We start from the raw sequence: 21,084 nt of genomic DNA, 5'->3' as shown, positions 1-21,084 counted from the left end.
CATGGGGCAGTGCAGAGTGGGTGAGGCTGACGTTTCCCTTCCTGAGCTAACAAGGAGCCTCCCGCTGGACATGGGAAGGGCAGGCAGCCCTGTGCTCCTGGGGACTGAGCGAGCTCAGGCTGCAGGGAGCACAAAGATGGAGTGTCACACCAGTCCTGCACTCAGTGACACCTCATATGCCGAGCTCATCCATGTTGTGGTGTCTCCAAGTGCCAACAACAACACCACTGCATACAGCTGCCCAGAACCTCAGCAGGGAAGGTCTTTGGACCAGGCTGGTCACTCACCTCCTTTTCCAGTCTGCCACAGTGTAAGATTAAACAGCCAGGCTCAGGGAGGAAAAACAAGCTTGAAGCATTAGAAACTCTTCGTGGCTGGTACTCACTGTGGACTGCTTGGCTGCTTCCTTATCAACTTTGAGTCCTGGTTTCATGGACACCCTGGCCAAACCCCAGAATCCTCCAGCCTGGAGGCACTGTGACAGGTAATGTTCCTCATGCTGAGGCTGAAGTAATTAATTCCTATGAACACCTCAGGCTAAAAAGCAGGGTGTCAGCTTCTGCTGTGGCGGGTGTGATTGGTCTAACATGACTAGATAAAAGAAAATTAGGGGATAAGGGTAAAAAGTAATAACTACATTGAACAGCAGGTGCTCCAGAGCTTCCATGTAGCAGGGGAGAAGAGAGGGAAATCAAAATTATCAGACTGGGGATGTTTGCTGACCTTCTTGTTGCTCTCGGGAGAGCAAGCAGATATCTAAAGGATCATGAGAGCTGGATCAAATACGAGAGGAAGGGCAGATTTATGGCTGGAACTGATGGTGGAAGAATAAATGGGTCTAATTCACACACATACTTCCTGAGATCCCTTTGCAACATGAATTTTGAGTATTTTCTGTGGGATTTCAGCTGCCAGCAAATCTGTCCCAGCTGTGACATGCCAGGTAAAGCTGTCAGCAGTGACAGGTAAAAGAAAACTCATCTTTCAGTGCCTGAACTTGAGCCAGTTCAATCACAAAGTGGTTGAGGGTGAATAAATACAGGACAGCATTACAGTATTTTCACAACCTCTTTTCTGACTATAATTTCACTATTAGGAAGTTTGTTGGCACCTATTGGAGGAATAAGTGCGTAGGGAGGCATATCTCCTTTCTCCTCTTCTGTTCTGTTGAGAAGTGGAATTAAATTATTCTCTGCACAGACAGATTGTTCCAGTAAAATAGAATTTGAAGCCACCAGGGATCCACTGAGAAGGGAAGCTTTTACACTATATGAAAAGGCAAGAGACAAAACCCTTGCCAAAACTCCTTCAGTCTTTATTACCGACAGCTGCAACGCTGGATGCGTCCGGATGCCTTTTGAGTGCCAAGGGGAGTGACGAAGGTGGGATGGCATGTGAGCAGATGAAATACATAGCAGCTTCTCCCCCCACGGCAAGTTTAATTATTTGCAGTGTTGTATACACAAGAAAAAAAATACACAGATATTGAGAAATCATTCACTGTGATTCCTGTGTTGGGTGGATTATGAAAAACACTCATTCTTGCTGGTCCATGGCAGAACAAGGCCTTAAACTATTCAGAACCTGCCTTTGTCACAGATGGGAGGAAAAACAAGGTAGAATATATTTCAAAGGCAGAGAACATGAATAAATCAAGACAGCAAAACCAGAGGCGCTTTGCTGTATGAACTGAGACATCCAACAGAAGTGAACCTAAAACTTTAAGGCAAAGAAACACCTTCTTCTGTGTAGTTTCATTCCAGAGAACTTTCTAACACATCCCTTCTTGTCCTTTCTGCATTTTAAGATCACTGGAACAGATTCTTTTGTCTATTCAGTGCTCAACCAACAAACAGCTGCACTTCATTAGTATCAGTTTTCCTAAATCCCTCTGTTCCAGGATCCAGAAGCTTATGGGAGATTTCTGAGTGACCATGAAGATGTGAAATGCTTTAACTCACTAGGCATGGTTCAAAACCATAAGTCAGAAATAAATCTTATCAGTGATTCTACAATCTGTGAAGCTACAGAATAAGAAGATGCAGACAGGTCATCTTTCTGAAGCTGCACTTTTAGGGTTAAATACACCTGACTCAGAAATGACAACCATGAGCAAGGTTGTCTGGCAAGCCTTGATGTCAGCTTAAGCTGACAGTCTTGTGACTGTCAATAGCTTTTCTGCTTGAATATGAACCTGGCTCCATTCTAGATGAATTTCTCTCTGCTGCTACTAACTTCAGCACTCCTGTGAGTGAGGACTGGTAGGTTTGAAGTGCAGCAGCATGAAGAGCTGCCAGCCCAAATCCCAGCTGTGCTAGAGGAAGCATGTACTGCCTTTCCTGAATGGCTCAGGGGCAGTCCTGAAGCCTATTCTGTCTTGGATGTTGCAAATATAATGCTTGTTCATGTAGTAAGATTCTTCCTCTCTGTGTTTATGTAATGCTGGCTGCCCTGCCCTCACAGCATACACACCTAATTATGAAGATTGTAATACATCATGTGATGCAATGAGGACAGGATCTGATAGTTTTTTCAAAGCACATTTTGTGGCATTCAATCAGATAACCATCTCTTTCCCCTGAACAGTGGGCATAAATAAGTATGTTTTATAGAAAATAGAACCAGAGATAGTGGTTGCCTTGCTACTGACCTAGCAAGGTCAGTAAAACCTGAGAGTCAAGCACACAAAAAAGCTCTGTAAATTGCACAAGAAAAGAAAAAACTTTATGACTTGCCTCACAGGGGGAGTTCCTCAAAGGAGCTGGAAATGCCGTGCTGGTCATGACAGTCTTTGCTACTGCTGGTGCCTTGCTGGTGTTAAGGAGGAGTGCACAACCTGGATGAAAGAGAAGGAAGAAGGTCAAACTGCAGCACTCACCTTTGGGTTTCAGGATTTTTGAAACCTGCCCCAAGCCTATGTTAGCTGGCTCCTACCACAGTAGAATTCCAGGGAGCAGAAGGCTTTTTCCATTTCTTAGGGATGCAGCTTCACTTAGCCAACAAACATACTCAGAAACCAAATGAGTATGTCCACCTTCCCCCCACTGCTACCTTCTGTTGCTCCATGACTTCAAATTCATCCTCCTTTCAAGGCAAATAATAAAGTGTATCCTTTATGAACAAAAAGTAACTTGGAAGAAAATAATTTATCTTGACCAAAACCAAATAAAAATACAGCTATAGCTCTTTGCTACTTGAATAATTTCTGTTAACAAGAGGAACAAGGGCAGTATTGGGTTTTGTCTCAGCAGCTTAAGCCTTCAACTGCTTGTATGGGAAGGATTAGAAACTGGCATTTAGTAGGAGAATCAAGTACATAGTAATTGTACATAAAAGTGCAGCTCAAGGGATCATCAAAGAGAAGAAAAATTAGGATGTGAGCAGGGAAAAAAAACAGCAGTACAGAAAAATAGAGAAAAGAAATAGGAAAATCAGGAAGAAAAACCAGATCAGTATGGTAGAGGATCAGGCAGATGAACATTTGGTATGAAGTTTTTTCGAAGGGGTGAAGATCTGTATCTGGTATCAGTGGTGGAGACTGAGGTACCCCTTTGTACCCTCAGGACAAAAAGGGAGCAGGACAGTCTTTTGCTCAATGCACTCAGAGTGGAAAGACGGCATTTGAGAGTAGAAAGCTGGGATCTGTTTCACTGGAGGCTGAAAATGTAAGTACACAGGAAAGCTTGCCTTGTGTTCCATTCCCTCTCCTCACCATGTGTGTATAATTTCTGCTCTCTGCTCTTTGTGCTCTACACTTACTGTTTACTCTCACACACCTTCTATGGAAGGGAAACGCTTGTGTTCCGGGCTTCCGATCCGCCACGGAGAAGGATGGGACGCAGAAGAGCCTGGCATCCAGCCACAATCCTCTTCTTCGAACGAGCAGTAAAAGCCAGAGGGAAGCTTTCCTGCAAGAGAGAAAGGCGCACAGACAGAAGAAGCCAGTGAGCTGAGGAGGAGGCTCCTGGGCTCACACAGGAGCTGCAGTGACTGTTCCAACCCGGTTTGCCCAGGGCACTCCCAGCTCCTCAGAGCTTTCGCGTGGATTCACGCACATGCCTGACCATGGGGAGGGAGGAGCAGAGGGAAACAACCCCCAGTTGTGGCTAAGTGACTCCCCACACACCTTGACAAACCCCAGTGAGAGGACACATCCCACTACACACCATGGGGTCTCCTAAATGCCTGGGCTCTCAGCTTTGCAGCTATCAGCTCGCTCAAGGTCACATCTTGGAGATGACTTTCCTGAGCACTGCTTCTGCAGCCTCACAGGGGGGAATCTTGGAGAGGGATAAATTCCCTACAAGATTCCCTCCCTTACAGTTCAGGTTTCTACTCAGCCCAGCTCAGCAACATGATCTCTTCTCTCTGTGAGTGCTGATGTGGCCTCAGGTAAAGTACTGAATCCTTTTGTGCCTCACTTTTTTCACCTGTGAGTCTCTTCTATGAGATGAAAGAGGATAGTTATTTTAATCCAGACTTCCAGGGTTCGAAGCTTGCTCATTCTCTCACTAGCTTAGGATTTCAGTTTCCAGCTCCAAACAAAAGAGCTCCATTAGCTTTTTGCCTTGAAATGTACCCATTTTAAAGCAGTAGCAGTGCTATTCAAAGCAGAAGGTAATCTCATGCCTTCCTTTTACTTCTCTACCTACAACTGCAAGTTCTGCTTACAGAGGGTGCAAAGTATTGCTCCTTTTGCTCCAAGAAAGAAGAATGATACATGAAGTTTGTTAAAAATTGAAAGATAAAAATGAAATTTCATGTGCAAACACATATCCAGGATTTTTTTTAAAAACTTTTAGCTGCTTGATAAAATCAGACTAAAAATTTCTTCACTTACAAACAGTAGGACAGACCACAAACTTCTAAAGCAAGCCAATCTTCTGGTTAAGTGATACCAGTAATTTCATTAGCTCCTCTATGAGAAGAGGAGGCTCTTGAACATATAATTTGTTGTGATTATTAATTTCTTTTTCCCCTGAAATTATGTATCTATAAAGAGGCTGTCAGATAATGAGGCACCAGTATTCAAGCTCCAGATCATTCAAAATGTTTAAGTACCAGCAGATCCCCCTGGCTGAGATTTCAGATCAATAAAATACCTGCTCACAGGGCCCCAGCTTTGACTCACACACCTCAAAAGGCAATTGACTGTAACTGGCACATGCATGTGTTCCTCAGTGTACCCAGAGAAAACAACTGTGGAACACCACAACTGCAGCATTTAGACCACAAACATTTGATTTTCTGGGACCCTGAATCACAACTCACTTGTCAGAAGAAAGTGAAACAAATCCTCTATCTGTAGCTTTTTAGTAGGGCTAGTTTTGGACCTGGAACCTGATATCGAGGCAAGAGCCACATTTTAGTGGTATTTTGTGCAAACATCTAAACCTGTTATGAAAAAATCAAAACCTGTACTGAAGTTAGGGCTTTTTCAAGTTTTTCCTTTTAAAAATCTCTAAATTCATTCAGCCTAGACTTTAAATGTGAAGCTGTTAAGCAGAGAGTTACTTCCCTGTGTTTCACCCGTCTGCAGAACTTGATTATATTTCATTGCGCAGCCTGAGGCTGGGATACAAAGAAAATGACAAATTATAATGTGCCCTGAATTCCCACAGAAACAGTTTGGCTCGGTGTCCAGCTGAATTCATGTCATGGTCATTTGCTATCTAGGATGATGTAAACAAGTCAGAGCAGCAGGAGGAGTCATCCAAGCAGCAATCCCTGCCTGAAGGCCAGGAAAAGCTCACTGTCGATGAACAAGTAAGGGCATAAATAAAAAGCTATTACTTTCACAGAATATTTCATTCCCTTTTCCCAAATTAATGTTTTATGAGTTTTCAGATGTCTCATGCCCTGGATGCATTTTCTCTGCTGCTCTTTCTTACCTTGAATATGTACAGCACCTGTGATTCCATGTGTCGGTACTCCACAGACACCTCTTTGGTAACCACTTCTCCCCAGCCTTTACTTCTCCATTTCATGTGTTTGTGACTGAAACTCACGTTAGCACAGACACTGCACTGATGAGGGGAAGCTGCTCTGACTTTATTGGAAAATCATGGAAATTAGGGGGCAGGAGTTACTTCTACTGAAACCTGCCATTTTGGATATTAATACCAGAGACAGAAACCTCAGAAGATTTAGGCCTTAGTAAGATTAAGATACAACTTGTGTTGTATTTATGTTGTTAACTTATGTTAGTAAGGTCGGTTTTATTTGGTTTTTGGCACCCCCTCTCCCTGCCTCATATGGGGCACAACTGGTTTAAACAGTCACATGAAGGCTGGGGAATTCAGATTGTTTGAGTATAATCAACCAGGGACATGTTCAAGGTTGCTCTTCAGAGGCATCCAGAGCAGAGATGGAGAACAGAGTAGTCCAGCGAAAATGAAGCACTCTGAGAATGCAAGAGTCTCTCCTTTTATGTGGGTGGGCAAGCAGGGAAAAGCTGTTGGATGCTAAACTTGTCCTTAACCAAATATTTTCCAGCCTTCAGAATTAAATACCTTTCAAGAAAAATCTAAGTAAGTTATTTTTAACTCAGATTTTTCATCCATTAATAGCAAGAGAATTAATAACTGATATAATTTATGAAGCAGATGGAGTCATCTCTTCCTTCAAAACTAGGTGTAAATCAACCAGATACTACAGTTTAAGCTTCTGGGTGAAATTACAAACTCGTATTATAAAGAACAAAATTAAAGACTACTCTGTATGTGTGGACCTTTACCAAGTTTAGGAGGAAATCTCAGAAGCCAAACAGATCAACTACTCAGTTTAAAGAATCACAGGAATCTTAAACATGAGTTTGTTTCAATGATTGAGTGTATGCTAGCAAAGTTGGCCAGCCAAATTCTACCAGAAATGAAGCATAAAAAGAGAAACTACTTTTCAACAGGCAGCAGAGTTATCCTTTAATGGCAGATGGCTTTGCTGAGCTCAAAACTGCCAGAGGTTAGAATTCATTTCTATAAGTACAGCTTTTGATAAAGAAAGAAGCAGAAGGATTAGTGCATGCAAGACAGGAACCTTAAGAGCATAGCAGAGCCTGGCAACAGGTTGCTACTTCACCATTTTGCTTGCAGGAAGACTCTGCTGGGCTGTATCTGGATAAAAACAAATCTCACAATTTCTTCACACATTTTTGCCTGGAAAGAAAACTGGCCCCTTTAGAATTCATTATCAATGCTTTTTTGGTCACTCATCCACATTATCAGAAAATCAAACTTTACAGGTTCCTGTCCTAGCTGCCATCTGGCCTTTTGACTGATGTGTGCAGGCAGTCCTCCAACACAGCCTGAGTCCTTCCTTTCAGGAACCGGACACTTCCTTATCTCATCCGCTAAAGTGTTTAACATTCTTAAATATTCAATGAAGCAGAGTGAAAATTACCATACAACCAAGTGATTATGAGAGTTATTTGAAAGACAAAGAGGACATTACTTCCTGTTCCAGCTAAAATTCATAAAATGTGGAAGTGTAACCTCAGGAGAGACTTGGGTAACCATTTTCCTCTGAACTACACCAGAACTCCAGACCACAAGCTTGGAAACTCTTTATGGAAATACAAAATATGGGTTCAAATTCACAGAAGAACCAGTCCTAGGTTAATTGTATCCTGAGTGATTCCTAGAAGTTCTGGGTTTCTAGATAATATACTACTGACACATCCATTATTTAAAACTTTACTCTTTTTAGAATATATCCATTACTTGCCTAACATGCTTGGACTGATTAGCCAATATTTTCCAAGGATGAATCTTTTTTTCTTAATTTGTCACGGAAAGTAAAATAGTTTTGGACTAGCCAGAATTATATGCATCCCTTTTCAGTAAAGTTTAAACTTTTGCCCTGACTTGCTGCCCTGCAATGAAAGATTATTTAACCAAAATCCCAGATGCTGTTAACTAAAAAGAGAAGCACAAAACTACTATAACAAATTCACCCTTTCTGTAAAACAGAGCCCTGCTCATCTGTGTTAGTAAATAATTTGAGTTTTCACGTCTGTCTTGTACCACACAAAGTATATTACATGTGATTACTAAGGTAAGACAAAGTATGTTGGGTTTTTTTGCAGTAAGTTCTATCCATATATTGAGTGATTTGGTAAACTACTTATATAGAATTTGTTGCTTAGCATGAATAGATAAATTTGCTGAAGCTTAAGGCAAAAGCTGTGAGCTTTCACCAGATATGCTGAACTTTCCACTCAGTCAAATATGAGAAAACCCTAGAGCTGGTTCAAGACAGAAGATAAGGAATTCATTAACAGAAGCTGCAACCTTGGAAATAAGACACATCCTACCTAGAGGCAAGCAAGGGAGACAATAAATAATGGGAAGAGCTCCCAGAGCCTCACATGGGGGACAACTGGTCCAAACAGTCACATGAAGGCTGGGGAATTCAGATTGCTTGAGTATAATCAACCAGGGCCTTGTTCAAGGTTGCTCTTCAGAGGCACCCAGCTCCAGCTATTACACCATTAAAAAAAAAGTACTTTTATGGAGGAATCTATCTTCCAATTTATGAATTCAGCAGTTAAATTTATGAATTCTATCTTTTTATAGAGGAATCTATCGTTCACTTTATGAATTCAGCAGAAACCATGAACCATGGTGGCTGCCATGTGTAGTTTCTGTATCTGGAAAAGCAAGAATTTACTAGCAGAGACACACCACCCATGCTATCTGAAGTATTAATGTGTGTCTGCAGTGTATGCTCTGCAAAATAATTTCTAGCGTGGCACTTCCATCAGGATGGTGAATCTGTATGTCTGATCCTGAGTCAACAAACATGTGCAGCTCAGCCTCTCATCCCTCATCTGCCTCTTTGAAGCTGTCTTTTACTCCTGCAAGGATATCTGATTATGACTCAACCATGCTTTTCTCTAGGGGTCATCCTGCTCTGGTTTTACAATTTCTACACAGACTAATTGGTTGCAAAGCAGAACAAGCACCATGATGTTTCATTGGCCATTAAAAAGTAAAGAGATGTTAGCAAACAGCAGGCTGTAGAGAGATCTCTTCAGCTAAGACAGGAACAAAATTCAAATTATTAGGAAAAAAAAATTTAAAATCATAATAAAACCAATCAGTACCTGTAAAGCTAAAAGACTGTGAAAAAAAAATTCCAACACCTCCTTGAAGCTCAAAGATAGAAGCCTTTGATAATGGCATTTTTAAAACCTCTCGCCTCAGTTTTGAGCATAGCTCATCTTTTTCTGACAGCTCTTTTGTCTAAGCAGAACCATTTGGGAAACCCTTTTCTCTGCTTGATAAATCTGAATCACTTTTTACCACACTTGCAAAAAGCTGATGAAAATATCCGTGTTGCTCAGGAGTAAAATGACAACTAAAATGCTGAAAGATGACATATGTTTTGTGTTAGGCTGCCACTCAGATATATCTGACACCTCAAACATTAGATCACTTCTCTGTTTTGTGTAAGAAACCTTATGCCAACAATATTCAGCACTGTAAAGAAGCAAAAGCAGAAGGATCAGCCATAGAACTGAGCAACCTTGTAGGTGGATAAGCAGGCATATCTACAGCCTGGGCTCTTCCTCAGGCAAACCATGCTTTTTTGTTCCTTGAGTGGAAGATAATGCTTTTTGGACCTTTTGGCTGGAAGTAAGAACTCCCATTTCCAGTACCTATGAGTGAATGCAAGCCATGTGGTCCCCTCAAGCTGGGAGTGATGCTCTGCTAAACAGCTGGCTAAATATTTTCTCACCGTCATTCTCAGTACAGTCCTTTGCCAACACAGCTGCAAGTGCCATATTGCCTTGTGGGAACAGCTACAGTTGGAGGGAGAAAAGACAACCAAACCAAGCCCTGTGGACAGCATATGCCAGAGAGGCTGCTTTTCCACTGGGCTCATCATGGGGTACAGGGTGGCAGCAAGGGGCAAAAGCAGAGCCACCCTCCTGATACGTGAATATGAACAGCAGACCCACCACAAGTGCACCTAGGGTCTGAAAATACCAGGCAAGCACGTTCCTCCAGGCCTGCCCCATCCCACGGTGGTATTTGGGTCACATCCATGATCAGTACAACTCCACCTTGTGACCTCTGCTCCTCCCTCTGGGATTGCTAACACAAGGCAGAGCCATTTATAGCACATGGGCACCAAAGTGTGTCTGGGCATACAGTTGAGGGTAAATGATGTTTCTCTACTTCTAATGAAAAGAAAATGCATTCAACCTTTTTTAAATTATAGAGTAGAACACAACAGAAATGCCATTTTAAGGTTTTAGAGTTCTATTTTAAATGTCCTAGATGGAAATAAGGTTTCAATATTACTAATATGAAGCATTATTAGTTTTAAGAAGATGCAAATCGACAGTGCTGACACTGCTCCTGTGAATTTAATGTCCACTGAGTATGTCATTAAAGAATATAATTTCAAATTGTAACAATGTCTAACATGATGGAGAAGCTTACAATTTCAAGCTTTTAACTAGTTTCTTAGATGATCCCAGGTCAAACCAATGTTCTCCACACCAATAAAATCTGTAACTTTATTTATTAGCAGAAGTGAAATCTGCTAGAAGTTGTATATCACTCAAGTTAAGTTCTTGCTAGAAACAGCAAACATGTTTTTTACATACCAAATCAACACAGTTCTATTGTAACAGCCTACAGGCCAGATCAGCTGTGGCATATACACTTTGAATAATAAACCCTCAATATTTATTTTTCTTGATATATTTGCCCTATAGACAACCACACAGCTGACAACCCACCGCTCCTAACTATTTGTAGGCTGGCAGATGGGAGGTTGCTGCAGGTAGAATGTACAGAGATATAGAAAAAGTGATAAGGCACCTTCAAGATAGTCAAAGGAAGGTCCTAAAGTATATGAGTTCCACAGCACATTTTTGAAAGTACTCAGGCACAGCAAGTTCTTAGAAAACTCAGGCTGCTATCTATCTTCTGCTCTATGTTATTGGACTATTGACTCCTGAAGAGAGGGTAGAAAACCAGAGGAATTTCAAAGACACAGGAGCTGGTCAAAGACAAGCTACTGGCTCTACTCATTTTTCATCTTAGAAGTTTTCTCCTTCCTCTCCCCTTCTGCCACATGCTGCACTACATTTTGATTAAAGGCTCTAACCAAGTACACAATTCTTAATTCTGCAAGGCATCTAGCTATTCAGGCTATACTTCCTTTGCATTTTTGATCAGGATACTGGAAGGGATGAAGCACCGAGAGTATGTTAAGAAGATGTTGCAGAACTGATGTAGGTGAGACCAGAAACATCAAATAGTGCACTCCGGGCAGACATCCAGGAAATGGCATCTGCTATAGGGGATACAAGTCTTTTGATAGCACCAAATGAGTCTGTTAGTGCTGAAGTCTCAGACATTAAAGTTCAAACCAATCAATGCTTCTGGAAAAGGATGGTACAACCCGGGGGTTAGGATTTACTCACTGCACATATCTCCCTCATCTTCTCCCTCAGCACAGTCCTGGATGAAGTCACATGCCTGCCCCAGCCTGATCACTGTTCCATTCCAGCAGCTGAAGGAACCCTCCAGAGCCATTTTTGAGAGAGAGGCAGATCCTAGAGAAAAAGAAAAAAACAACAAAAACACTTCAGATAACAAATTGCCTTCCTTTCAACCAATAGGTCATAGCATCCGGCATAACACAGAAGCGATGAACACCTTGTGAAATCTTCTCAATTCAATACTTACTTGATAATTTTTTAGACCTATTTAATCTTGTCAAATGTGTAATAAGTTCACCTAATAGAGAATTTCAGTTCCCCAGGCCCTTCTGGTGCTATAATATGGAAGGCAGCTTTGACCTCTGGAGGGCTTAAACCCTACACCCTGCTCTGGTACTTCTCAAGAACAGCACAATACACATGAGAGGTTTTAAATTGTGTGTGAATTTACTGCTGCACTGACAGTCCTGAAGGCTGATATCCTCTCTGTCTAGCTCATGAGTAACATGGCTACAGGATCTAGAAAGAGCACAAGCTTTCATCATGCTCTCCTGGCAACATGCCTTACCTTTGCTTTGGGTGTATTGTGTTGTTGTATTCTCTGCAGGAGAGAAAAGGCTCAACCTCTACTTGTAATTTTCTTTCTCTTCTATGCCTACTACTGTATCCTGCACTCCCTTGAGTCAGGGAGCCCACAGCAGACTACATCTACCAAGAGTCAGAAGTCACCAGTTCATTTTACCTGTGCTAAGCAGCAAAATGCATCTAGCAATGTGCAAAGGAGACATCTCTTATGAAATGAGTTCATCAAACATTACAATTAGAGGTCAATATCATCCACTATGAGTAATTTTCTCTAAGAACCATTCTTTTCCGGAGGCACTTGATTTCCTTAACAGCTGAGAAGTCAGATATCAAGTAGCCTGACAGATATCATTTTCCTTACTGTAGGAATTCTCTCATCCCAAGTCCTTTGAGATGATACTTAGGACAAGACCTTCTTTTTTTAATTGGCCCATGATGTAGATCAGACACCTGAAGGAGGCAAGAATTAGCTCAGTAACATCCTGAAGTCAGTGTGTATGGAGGAGTCTAAGCTTGAGAAACGCCAGAGTTCCTTCCACAAAAATCTGAGTGTGGGCGCAGTTCACTGACACCTTTCTGAATCTGGCAAGGCATGCTTCCAGTCACTGCTGGAAGACAAGCCGGGAAGAACAAAGAGATCTGTGCTGTGAATTCCCCGCTGCAGCAATAACTGCCCTGTCTCATATTAAATGGATAAATGCTCCAGATTAAACCAAAGCCTCTGGGCAGAGCAAGCCATTGTTTGCCTAACTCATCTGTGCTCACTAAACAGTGCAGCTACATCATGTTCCCTGGTACGACAGGGAGTTGGAAATCACTGGCGATTCAATTAGATATGCACTTGATATTTTTATTTATATTACCTGCCAAAACTAAAAATTATTGAAGCATGTAGGAAAACAACCAGTATTTATCTTCCAGCTTATTTTATGGTGCAAATCATTCAGGAGTAGGGGGAATACATGCCAAACTTTGTTAATAAAGGACAATAGATCCTGAAAAGGGTGCTCTGTGTTATTGTCAGGTCGATTTTTTCCCTTCCTTAGAGCAATTCTGGCTTGCCACATACAGGCTGTACAATGCCCTTGTATTCCAGTCTGGGTCAAGGCATGACTACAGAGGAGAAGCTTTGCAGGAAAAATAGACCAAGTAACTTGGAGCTAGCTGCTGACAATTTCTCTGGGCTCCTTGGTGAGGGCTCAAGGCAGTGAGATGGCATCTTCCTTGGCTTTGCTGAACTTCCTACAAAAAATGCACCCTCAGAGACTCCGCTGAGAGCCTTACCTATGTGAGGTGCAAAGCTCTTCACATGCCACCAGCCAGACACTTGGGGCTCAGGTCATGTGCAAATGGGCACTACAAAGCTGTGAGAAGGGACTCTGGTAACTCAGTAGATGAGCCCTTCTCCTAGGGGCATGCAGTGAGCCTGAATAGCACCCTGTTGTTGGAAGTACCACCCAAAGAAAAGTTAGGAGACATGTCCCAGAGCAGTTCCATGAGTCAGCAACATCATGACACTCTTAAAAGATCCTTAAGTTCTACTGAAAATCAGAAGTACTCTTGTCTCTCTGAATTACCCCACAGATGGTTTTGAACCCCATGTTTAGTACCAGCTTTCATGTCCCACTCAGTTTATCTGCAGTCTTTTCAGCAATGTCCGTGTTTTAATCCAGCAGCTGCAGAGATACACAGAGATTCAGAGGAGAGGTAATTGTAGGCAATGGGGTTGTTCTGTTTACTCAATTAATTATAACTTTTTAAAGGCGCTCGCTCTTCCAAGCACACAACTGCATTAACACTAATTATAATGGAACTAAGGCATTCAAGAGAACCTACTTGTCTTCCCAGGTGCTTTTTGTGGCAGCCTAGGGGCACAAATCTCCTGAAGCCAACTGACTGTAGTATTTGAAATATGTCAGTTGCAACTGGGAATCAGGCAATTCCAGGAGCTATTCCTCCAAAACAAAGCAGCAGATTTACATGCTCATTCATCTCTGTGGAGACGGGGCTTGAATTAGCTCAGATTTGCATTAGACCAATATATACGTGCTCCTTGTGTAGGTTAGAGAACACAAATAGCAAAGCTGCAGCCCAGGGAATGGCTGGGCTCTGTTACAGTGCATGATTTATTCCCATCTTGTTTGCTTGCTTACTGTGAGCACAAAGGCAAAATGAATTGGAGAAAGGAGATGATTAACTAGTACAACAAAGAGATAACCAAAAAAAGCCCAAATACAAATAATCCTTTTAATGGGCCACTTAATGCAGATGTTTGCACCCAAGCTCAAGGAAGCTCAATTTTTAATTAAAATACTTTGCAAGAAAAACAGACGTTTGATCTTTTCAGTTCCCAGACGCAATTACTCCTGGCAAAGTGAACCAGAACAACCTGGATCACTGAAGTGGCCTCAACTCACACACAGAAGATGTGTTAGGAAAGGAAAATGAATGGTATCAAATAAGTATCAGAGTAAAATTTGTGGGAGACATCCTTTATATTTATAGCAGTGTTTATGTAGCCAGTGGCATCCATAAATTACAGCAGTAATTAAGCTGTACCACGGCTGGCTTGGAGGCTTATAAATCATTATTTAAACAGCAGCATTAAATAAATGGCATTTCAGGTTCTAAATTGAAAGCAGAAAAGTAGAAACAACTCTTAGGGGAACAAGAGCTGACTTTGTACCTCACAGGTCCTGCTTCTCAACACGGTCCAGCCCTGGCAGTGTTCAAATCCAGTATCAGATCCTGAACACAAATGACAGCCTGGGATCTTTACTGCCCATGCTTTTGGACTTGCTTTCCATTTCCTCTATCAGGATGGAAAGAGGAAAATCATGTGGCTTAGCTTATGCAGGATCAGCAACTTTCAGCTCACACTGTGGGACCCAAGCAGATGTATTTCAATTCTCAACAGATTTTCTCTGACTTGGGTTTCCTCTTTTCTCATTCCCCGTCCCTTGACCAGAGAGAAATCACAGTGTGCTGGTAGGCTCTGGTGAGTCTGTCTCTGAGGAACCTGGCCAGAAAAATGGTGGTGAAAAAGGGGGAAATTTTGCCTTCCTGGCACCACACTTGGCCAGGTGGGATGGAGAAGAAATTCTTGCAGGCATCCAGAAAAATATCTCTTATCTGGCAAACTGGCTATGCTGATAATTATCATGCAGGGTTTAATGAAGCTGAACATAATTATACCTTCACATGCTACATTCAACTTCTCAGACCATAATTTTTAATTCTACCAATGCTTTCGGGACACAGTCAGGTGAAGCCCTCCTGCTGAGCACACATTAAAACAGAAGAGCTTAATAGGACAGTACTTGGTTGCTGTTTAAAAATTGTCACATTTGTACTCTGCAAAAATTCCAAAGACCTGGGATAAATGTACAGCCTTGTCACTTTTACCAGCAAGCAGCTTCTCTCTGGGCTATCCTTGAGAAGCCCCATTGCACAGAGTTGAGTTTATTTCAGTGGCTCTCAAGGCAAGACCCTCTACACCCACAATGTGAAAAATTTCCATTTTTAATTGCATATATGTAGCAAAAAATACCTACCCCATGGAAGTCCACCATGTTTCTCTAACTGTATGCGTTACCTCTCAAAACAGAAAGTTTCCTACTGTTTGATTATATCTCTTAAAAATGTTTTCCAATGGACTAGTGCTGCAGCTTAGTGCCTCCACTAAATGTCACTAAAAATCTGGGATTGTACAACCTTGTTTATGATGCATGTCTGTCCCAGGTATTTGTCATTAACTTCTCAATTTCTCCTGTCCCTCTTTTGGCTTGAGTTCAAAGCTTTCACTCAGATATTTACAAAAATGTTACTTGGGGGACTGAAAGGTTGTGTGAAAACAGAAAAGCTGCTGTCTAGCTATAAAAGGATAGTGAGAATTTGGGGGAGTTTCTGACTATTGATTTTTCCATGACTTGCCTTTTCTGATGGCTACATATTTCCTCACTCTTTATCTCCAGTCCTCCAGCAGCAAAGGCTGCTGGCTCACTCTGTGCTGAAGATAGCCATATTACAGAACAAAGTAAATTTGCTACTGATACAAGTCACTAATACTCATGCTTTCACCATTAGAGAAGTTGGAAGCTATGAAATAAAGGAGGAAAGAAAGAGAGAGAAGTGAAAGGTAAGTTCATGCTTGAGGGGAGAGAAACCATCCTTGGCAAATGGCCATTGAATTCCACATGATACAAGGCAGATCACATAAATCACAACTTCACAGCAAGCTACACTGCTCTCATTTTCCAGCCACCCACCCCAGGACACCTGTATCCAGACCAGCAAGGAACACAAGTAGCTGCAGCTGCAAATGAGACCAGTGAGAGAAATACTTGGAAAACATATTGTCCTCAAAAATGCTTTGAAAAAAAGACTGGATTCCATGTTTCTCACACCAGGCAATCAAAGTTGGTCATTACTTCATAATTCCTGTCTTTAATATTTGTAACAGCATTGTTACTGTTACTGTCATTGCCTAAGGATGCCTTTATAGGAGGAAGTGTTCTCTTTTTATTAGACTGCCTGCGACAGGCAGAAAAAACAGCCCATGTTTGTAAATGCCTGAAAGCTCACCCATTTTTCCAGTTACATAAACTGCCTTTAATCTTCTTACTTCACTTCCTAAACATAAATGGGAATAAACTCATCACAAGAGCTCTGTGATGTACATTTCATTAACATTTGTAAGAAACTGAGATGCTATGATAACAGGCATGAAAAAACCTGTAAGGAAATTATTTACTCTGTCTTCACAGTGCAGCTTGAATAGTTTACAGTATAAAATGAACACACCTTTGATGAAGGCAGGACAGAGGGCAGCAAACAACTTCTCATTGAGAGAGCACCGCCTGCTCTGCAGACTAAGGGTGCAGCATTCCCACAGTGAGCTACTACAAGAAGAGAAAACTTGCTCATTAGAGCAACGTAGAGACAGAGTTTTCATCTCAAAGACAATGTCAACATTTCAAAATGTACCTAACCAGAAAATAAAAATGCCCAAAGTTCTCACAGAACAAAAAATTCAAATCAATTCTAGATCAGAAAACTGACTTTAGGGGTTTCAACACATGAGTAATACTGTCATAAACCCCAGAAATTTGAAAACACTTGAATTAAGACAAAAATAAAATGTTGGGCAGGAAACTCAAGAGGGAACTTACTGGTTTGGAACATACTCATGTCAATTATTCAGCCAGCTCAGTTCTAATGTGCTTTCCCTCTCTGCTGCTTCAAAGTAGGGGATGCTGTGTTTAGTACAGAAATTTTAAACATCTGCTCCTTCAGCTTTGCCTAATGCCAGCAGGATTGCTTACACAGAAGAGAGCTCTCAGCACACCTGAGGAGCTGGCACTTGCTCACTGCCACATTTTCAGTAGCAAGAGCTCTCTCCAGAGTTGTGCAGCATTCAGACTATCCAGGCCTTCTGTGTTCTCTCAGAAATGTCTTCGACCAGGTCTAGTTGCGTCTCCAGACCTTTTGACTGAATGACTTCCCAACAATAGTGTTGGTGTGATGTATATTCCCTGAATTTACAGAGAAAAACAGCTTCATTAAAAAACTATAATGAAATAAGAATGTGGAAAGAGAAAGTTAGATGGATTTCACACTTTCTCAGTTTTCAATTAGGAAAGTTGGCTGAGGGTCTTCATAGTTCCTGAGACGACAAAAAAATCGTTGAGTGCAGTAAATGACATGATAATGTTTTCCCCTAGAACTTAATCCTGCACAAAATCTTGTTGCTTCTTTTGTTGTTGTTGTTGTTGTTTGTTTGTTTGTTTTGCTAGGGCTCATGGTAACATACATATTTTTCTGGTGATTTGTTACCAGCCAATAAGCAGCTCCAACTGCACATCCAAAAATTAACAGTAACCAAGTAAACAGCAGCAGTGAACTTTATAATGAAAGTGTGATTTTCCATCCTACAGTAATACCTACACATTCTGTGGCATCTACTAAATTGAAAAAGGCCAAAAGAGACAGAGAATACTTACTGTATGAAATACTGTACATACATAGACATTGGACCTTTTTTAAATTTCATCTAACACAGTAGATCTTTAAGGCTTTCATCTATAAATATGAACATTCTGACTTAGAATAATCCAGTGGGATAGAGTAATTTTATTAAAATCCCAAATCTCATTTCTTTTGGTGGCTTTTCATTGCCCTTGTTTCAATATCAGGCTGCATTTGCTGTTTGTTTCCCTTTTCTCTCAGATACAATTGCATCTTTCTAAGTACTGCTGCATTTTTGTGAGGTTAAAAAAAACACCGACAAAAAAACCTCTCCCCTAGGTTTCATGATTCTCCAAAAACAAGTGAATACTATATATTTGTAATAGTAAGCAGCTGGTCAAAAAAAAAAAAAAAATCAAAAATATCCCCACAAAAACAAAGCTAAAAAACCCTTTTTCTGTAACCTTCTGTGAATTTTTCAAAATTCGTACCTTGTAGAGGGAAAATAAAAAGGTCTAAATTCTATTATTAGCTCTGTTACTCCCATCAGACTTTTCTGGGTCTGAATAGGCTTGGAGAACAGCTCTTACCAGGGAGCAATCTTTTCCAGGGGAAACACCAGAAGACTGATTGCTGGCTCACTGAAAGATGAATGCTGCTTGCCACACATGGCGAGTGCTGACAAAATCATGAGGTGGTTAAGATCTCTAAGCTTATTTACAGACAACAGGAGCAGATTTAGCACAGGTCCTACCTCAGCATCAGACACGGAACTGAATGTGAAATAAAACAAGGCTGCTGGAGAAAAGACATGAAAATCATGCTTCCAAACCTCATGTGTGCCTCTTGGGGAAACTGTAAGAGCTGATTAGACAGGAAATACATGTAATTTCCCACCTTTTGCTTCTTAGGAGGCTTAGTTCAAATCCATTTTCCATTATTAAAGTAAGTGTTATCTTTGCCTCTTCCAGTTCTGCAGTTCAAGCACAACCAATACTGACACTATACACTGCAGATTTTTTTCAATTCTTGGTTCTTAAAAAACAGCCCAGCAAGAAGACCATGAACATCAATAACATTTTAAAGATGAGGAAAAGAAGTTACTTGTCAAGCAATTTCAATCATGTAAATGAGCCTGTAAATTGCCCAAACCAGACAATCTCTCTGACTCCTGCTGCTTCCTGTACCAGTTGGACTGAAGATGCCCAGACTCAAGGAAAAAGAAGAGACTGGAGAATATTTTCATAACTCATCAAGAGCTGATTCCGCACAGGTAAGATATAACCTCTCCCTTGACCCTGCAATAGCAGCATCTCAGCAAGCTCTCTTTTAGCATTGCCAATCCAGTTAACAACAGAGGTATATTCATATGCCTGGTCGTGAAAAACACAAATAAAGGTACGAGACTTAACTGTATTCAAACAGCATTTTAGATAGGAATGAGATTTTTCATTCCTAAAATGCAATTCTATTTCTGTAACTGTTTTAAGCAGTCTCTCTGCTTTAGCTGTCAGCAGTATTAAAGTTTTTGGCCTTACTACAGATGGGTTGCTGGGGGTGGCAGGTGGAATATCACAAATCAGCACAGCCCTGAGCATGCAGGTGTGGTCCCTCTCAGTAGAGTGCCAGGACTCATCCTCACACCACGGCCAGTCCCTTACTGTGCAAAGCAGTGGCCCCACAGTGGAAGAGCAATTGTTGCTCCAGGTAGAAGCAGAAGTTTGCTTGGGGAAGTAAGTCTCCTGTTGTGCCCCTTTCCCCTGTGCCAACTTCTGCAGTTGTGTGAAGGCAACAAGTTGTCATCAAGCAGCTGATTTCCACTTTGTTTGAGAAGTGAGCAATGATACCTCAAACCCACAAATAATGGGCAAAATGAAATTGCACCTGAACGCTTGCTGTGAGGGAGAGCAGTGGCTGCACACAACAGGTTTGCCACGGGAAGGGACTTCATGTGCATGGATGCTTCCAGCTTTTAGTTCTGGGGAAGGAAAAGGAAACTCTCTGTGTCACCCCATCTCCACATTTCGCTGAACACCAGGAAGTCATGGGTGCAGTGAGTCATGGGTGACTCTTCCAGCTGGATGCACCAACAGCTGCCAATATCTCAGTGCTCTGAAGGCAGTCCAGAGGGACAGAGGGCCAGCCCAGTTCTGTGTGCTTGTGTTCCAGGCTGTGCTTCAAGGCCTTGCTACGCTTGAATGACATTATCCCAGGAGCAAATCTGCTGAAGGTCAGTGGCCCACAACATCAAAAAAAGCCTGGAGAAGACTCCTTCCTGGAGTCCACATCTCTGCCCAAGGACCTCTACTGATGTTTGAGTGTGCAGTAAACTTTTGAAAATTGGGAACACTTACTGAAAAAAAAGATATCAGTGAATAACCAAGTGACTAGCTCTGTGTAAGCCGAGGTACAGACTGAAGATATCAGGGAAAAATGGAAAAAGTGATAACGTTACAATTCCAAAATGACAACCCTGGTTTCAGGCAGACTCTCTACTCTCTTGTGGCATGCTGACAGACTCTTTGATTAATGCTTTCCATGTGAGATCACTTTCCAAAAGTATAAGGAGATGCAGAGAGGATTGCAAGAGTTGACCAATATCAGCACAGAGAATAACCGTGCCCTGAGGTTGAGGTGCCTGTGGGCTGCCAGTTGCAGTACAGCAGTTAGGCTAAGAGTGGAGTAGTTACATAATATTAAAATGGCTCTTGAACTTATTTTAAATACAGTGATAGGAATTTTAACAAACTGTTGCTATGAGTAAAGACAGATCAAGGAGACAGACCGTGTCTTCTCCCTCTCTCACTGACTCTAGGTTTTCTCTAAGACCTTTACCCTTCAGTGGATAAATTGTGCAATCAACTCTCAGGAGATTTTATACAATTACTTAGAGCAGTCATTTTCTTAGCAGTTCTCATCTTTAAATTTGCTACCATAAAGTGTACATCTACCCAAAATATCCCTTTATATCCTTTTTGTCAATAAGCTTTCTGTTTAGTGCAAGATTTTTCCAACTAATTTTCCCCCCATTTTGCTAACTTACTCAGTTGGCCATGAATTAATCACTTAATTAC

The 21,084-nt window shown here is 41.4% G+C and overlaps 1 protein-coding gene across 5 annotated transcripts in view; it reads right to left on the bottom strand.

Annotated features, from left to right (window-relative positions):
- The window catches only part of ALK (ALK receptor tyrosine kinase), a 408,209-nt gene that overhangs the window by 63,424 nt on the left and 323,701 nt on the right, over positions 1-21,084 (bottom strand). For all 5 annotated transcript variants that reach the window (XM_068186034.1, XM_068186032.1, XM_068186033.1 and 2 more), the window contains 3 exons: positions 11,441-11,572; positions 3,777-3,908; positions 2,736-2,836 (listed from right to left, as the gene is read on the bottom strand). In XM_068186034.1, coding sequence (XP_068042135.1) covers positions 2,736-2,836; positions 3,777-3,908; positions 11,441-11,572 — 365 coding nt within the window. The remainder of the gene's footprint in view (positions 1-2,735; positions 2,837-3,776; positions 3,909-11,440; positions 11,573-21,084) is intronic.

Source organism: Anomalospiza imberbis, chromosome 3 (assembly GCF_031753505.1).
Source record: "Anomalospiza imberbis isolate Cuckoo-Finch-1a 21T00152 chromosome 3, ASM3175350v1, whole genome shotgun sequence".
Classification (NCBI taxonomy): domain Eukaryota; kingdom Metazoa; phylum Chordata; class Aves; order Passeriformes; family Viduidae; genus Anomalospiza; species Anomalospiza imberbis.
This window is presented reverse-complemented; position numbering and strand designations above follow the sequence as displayed.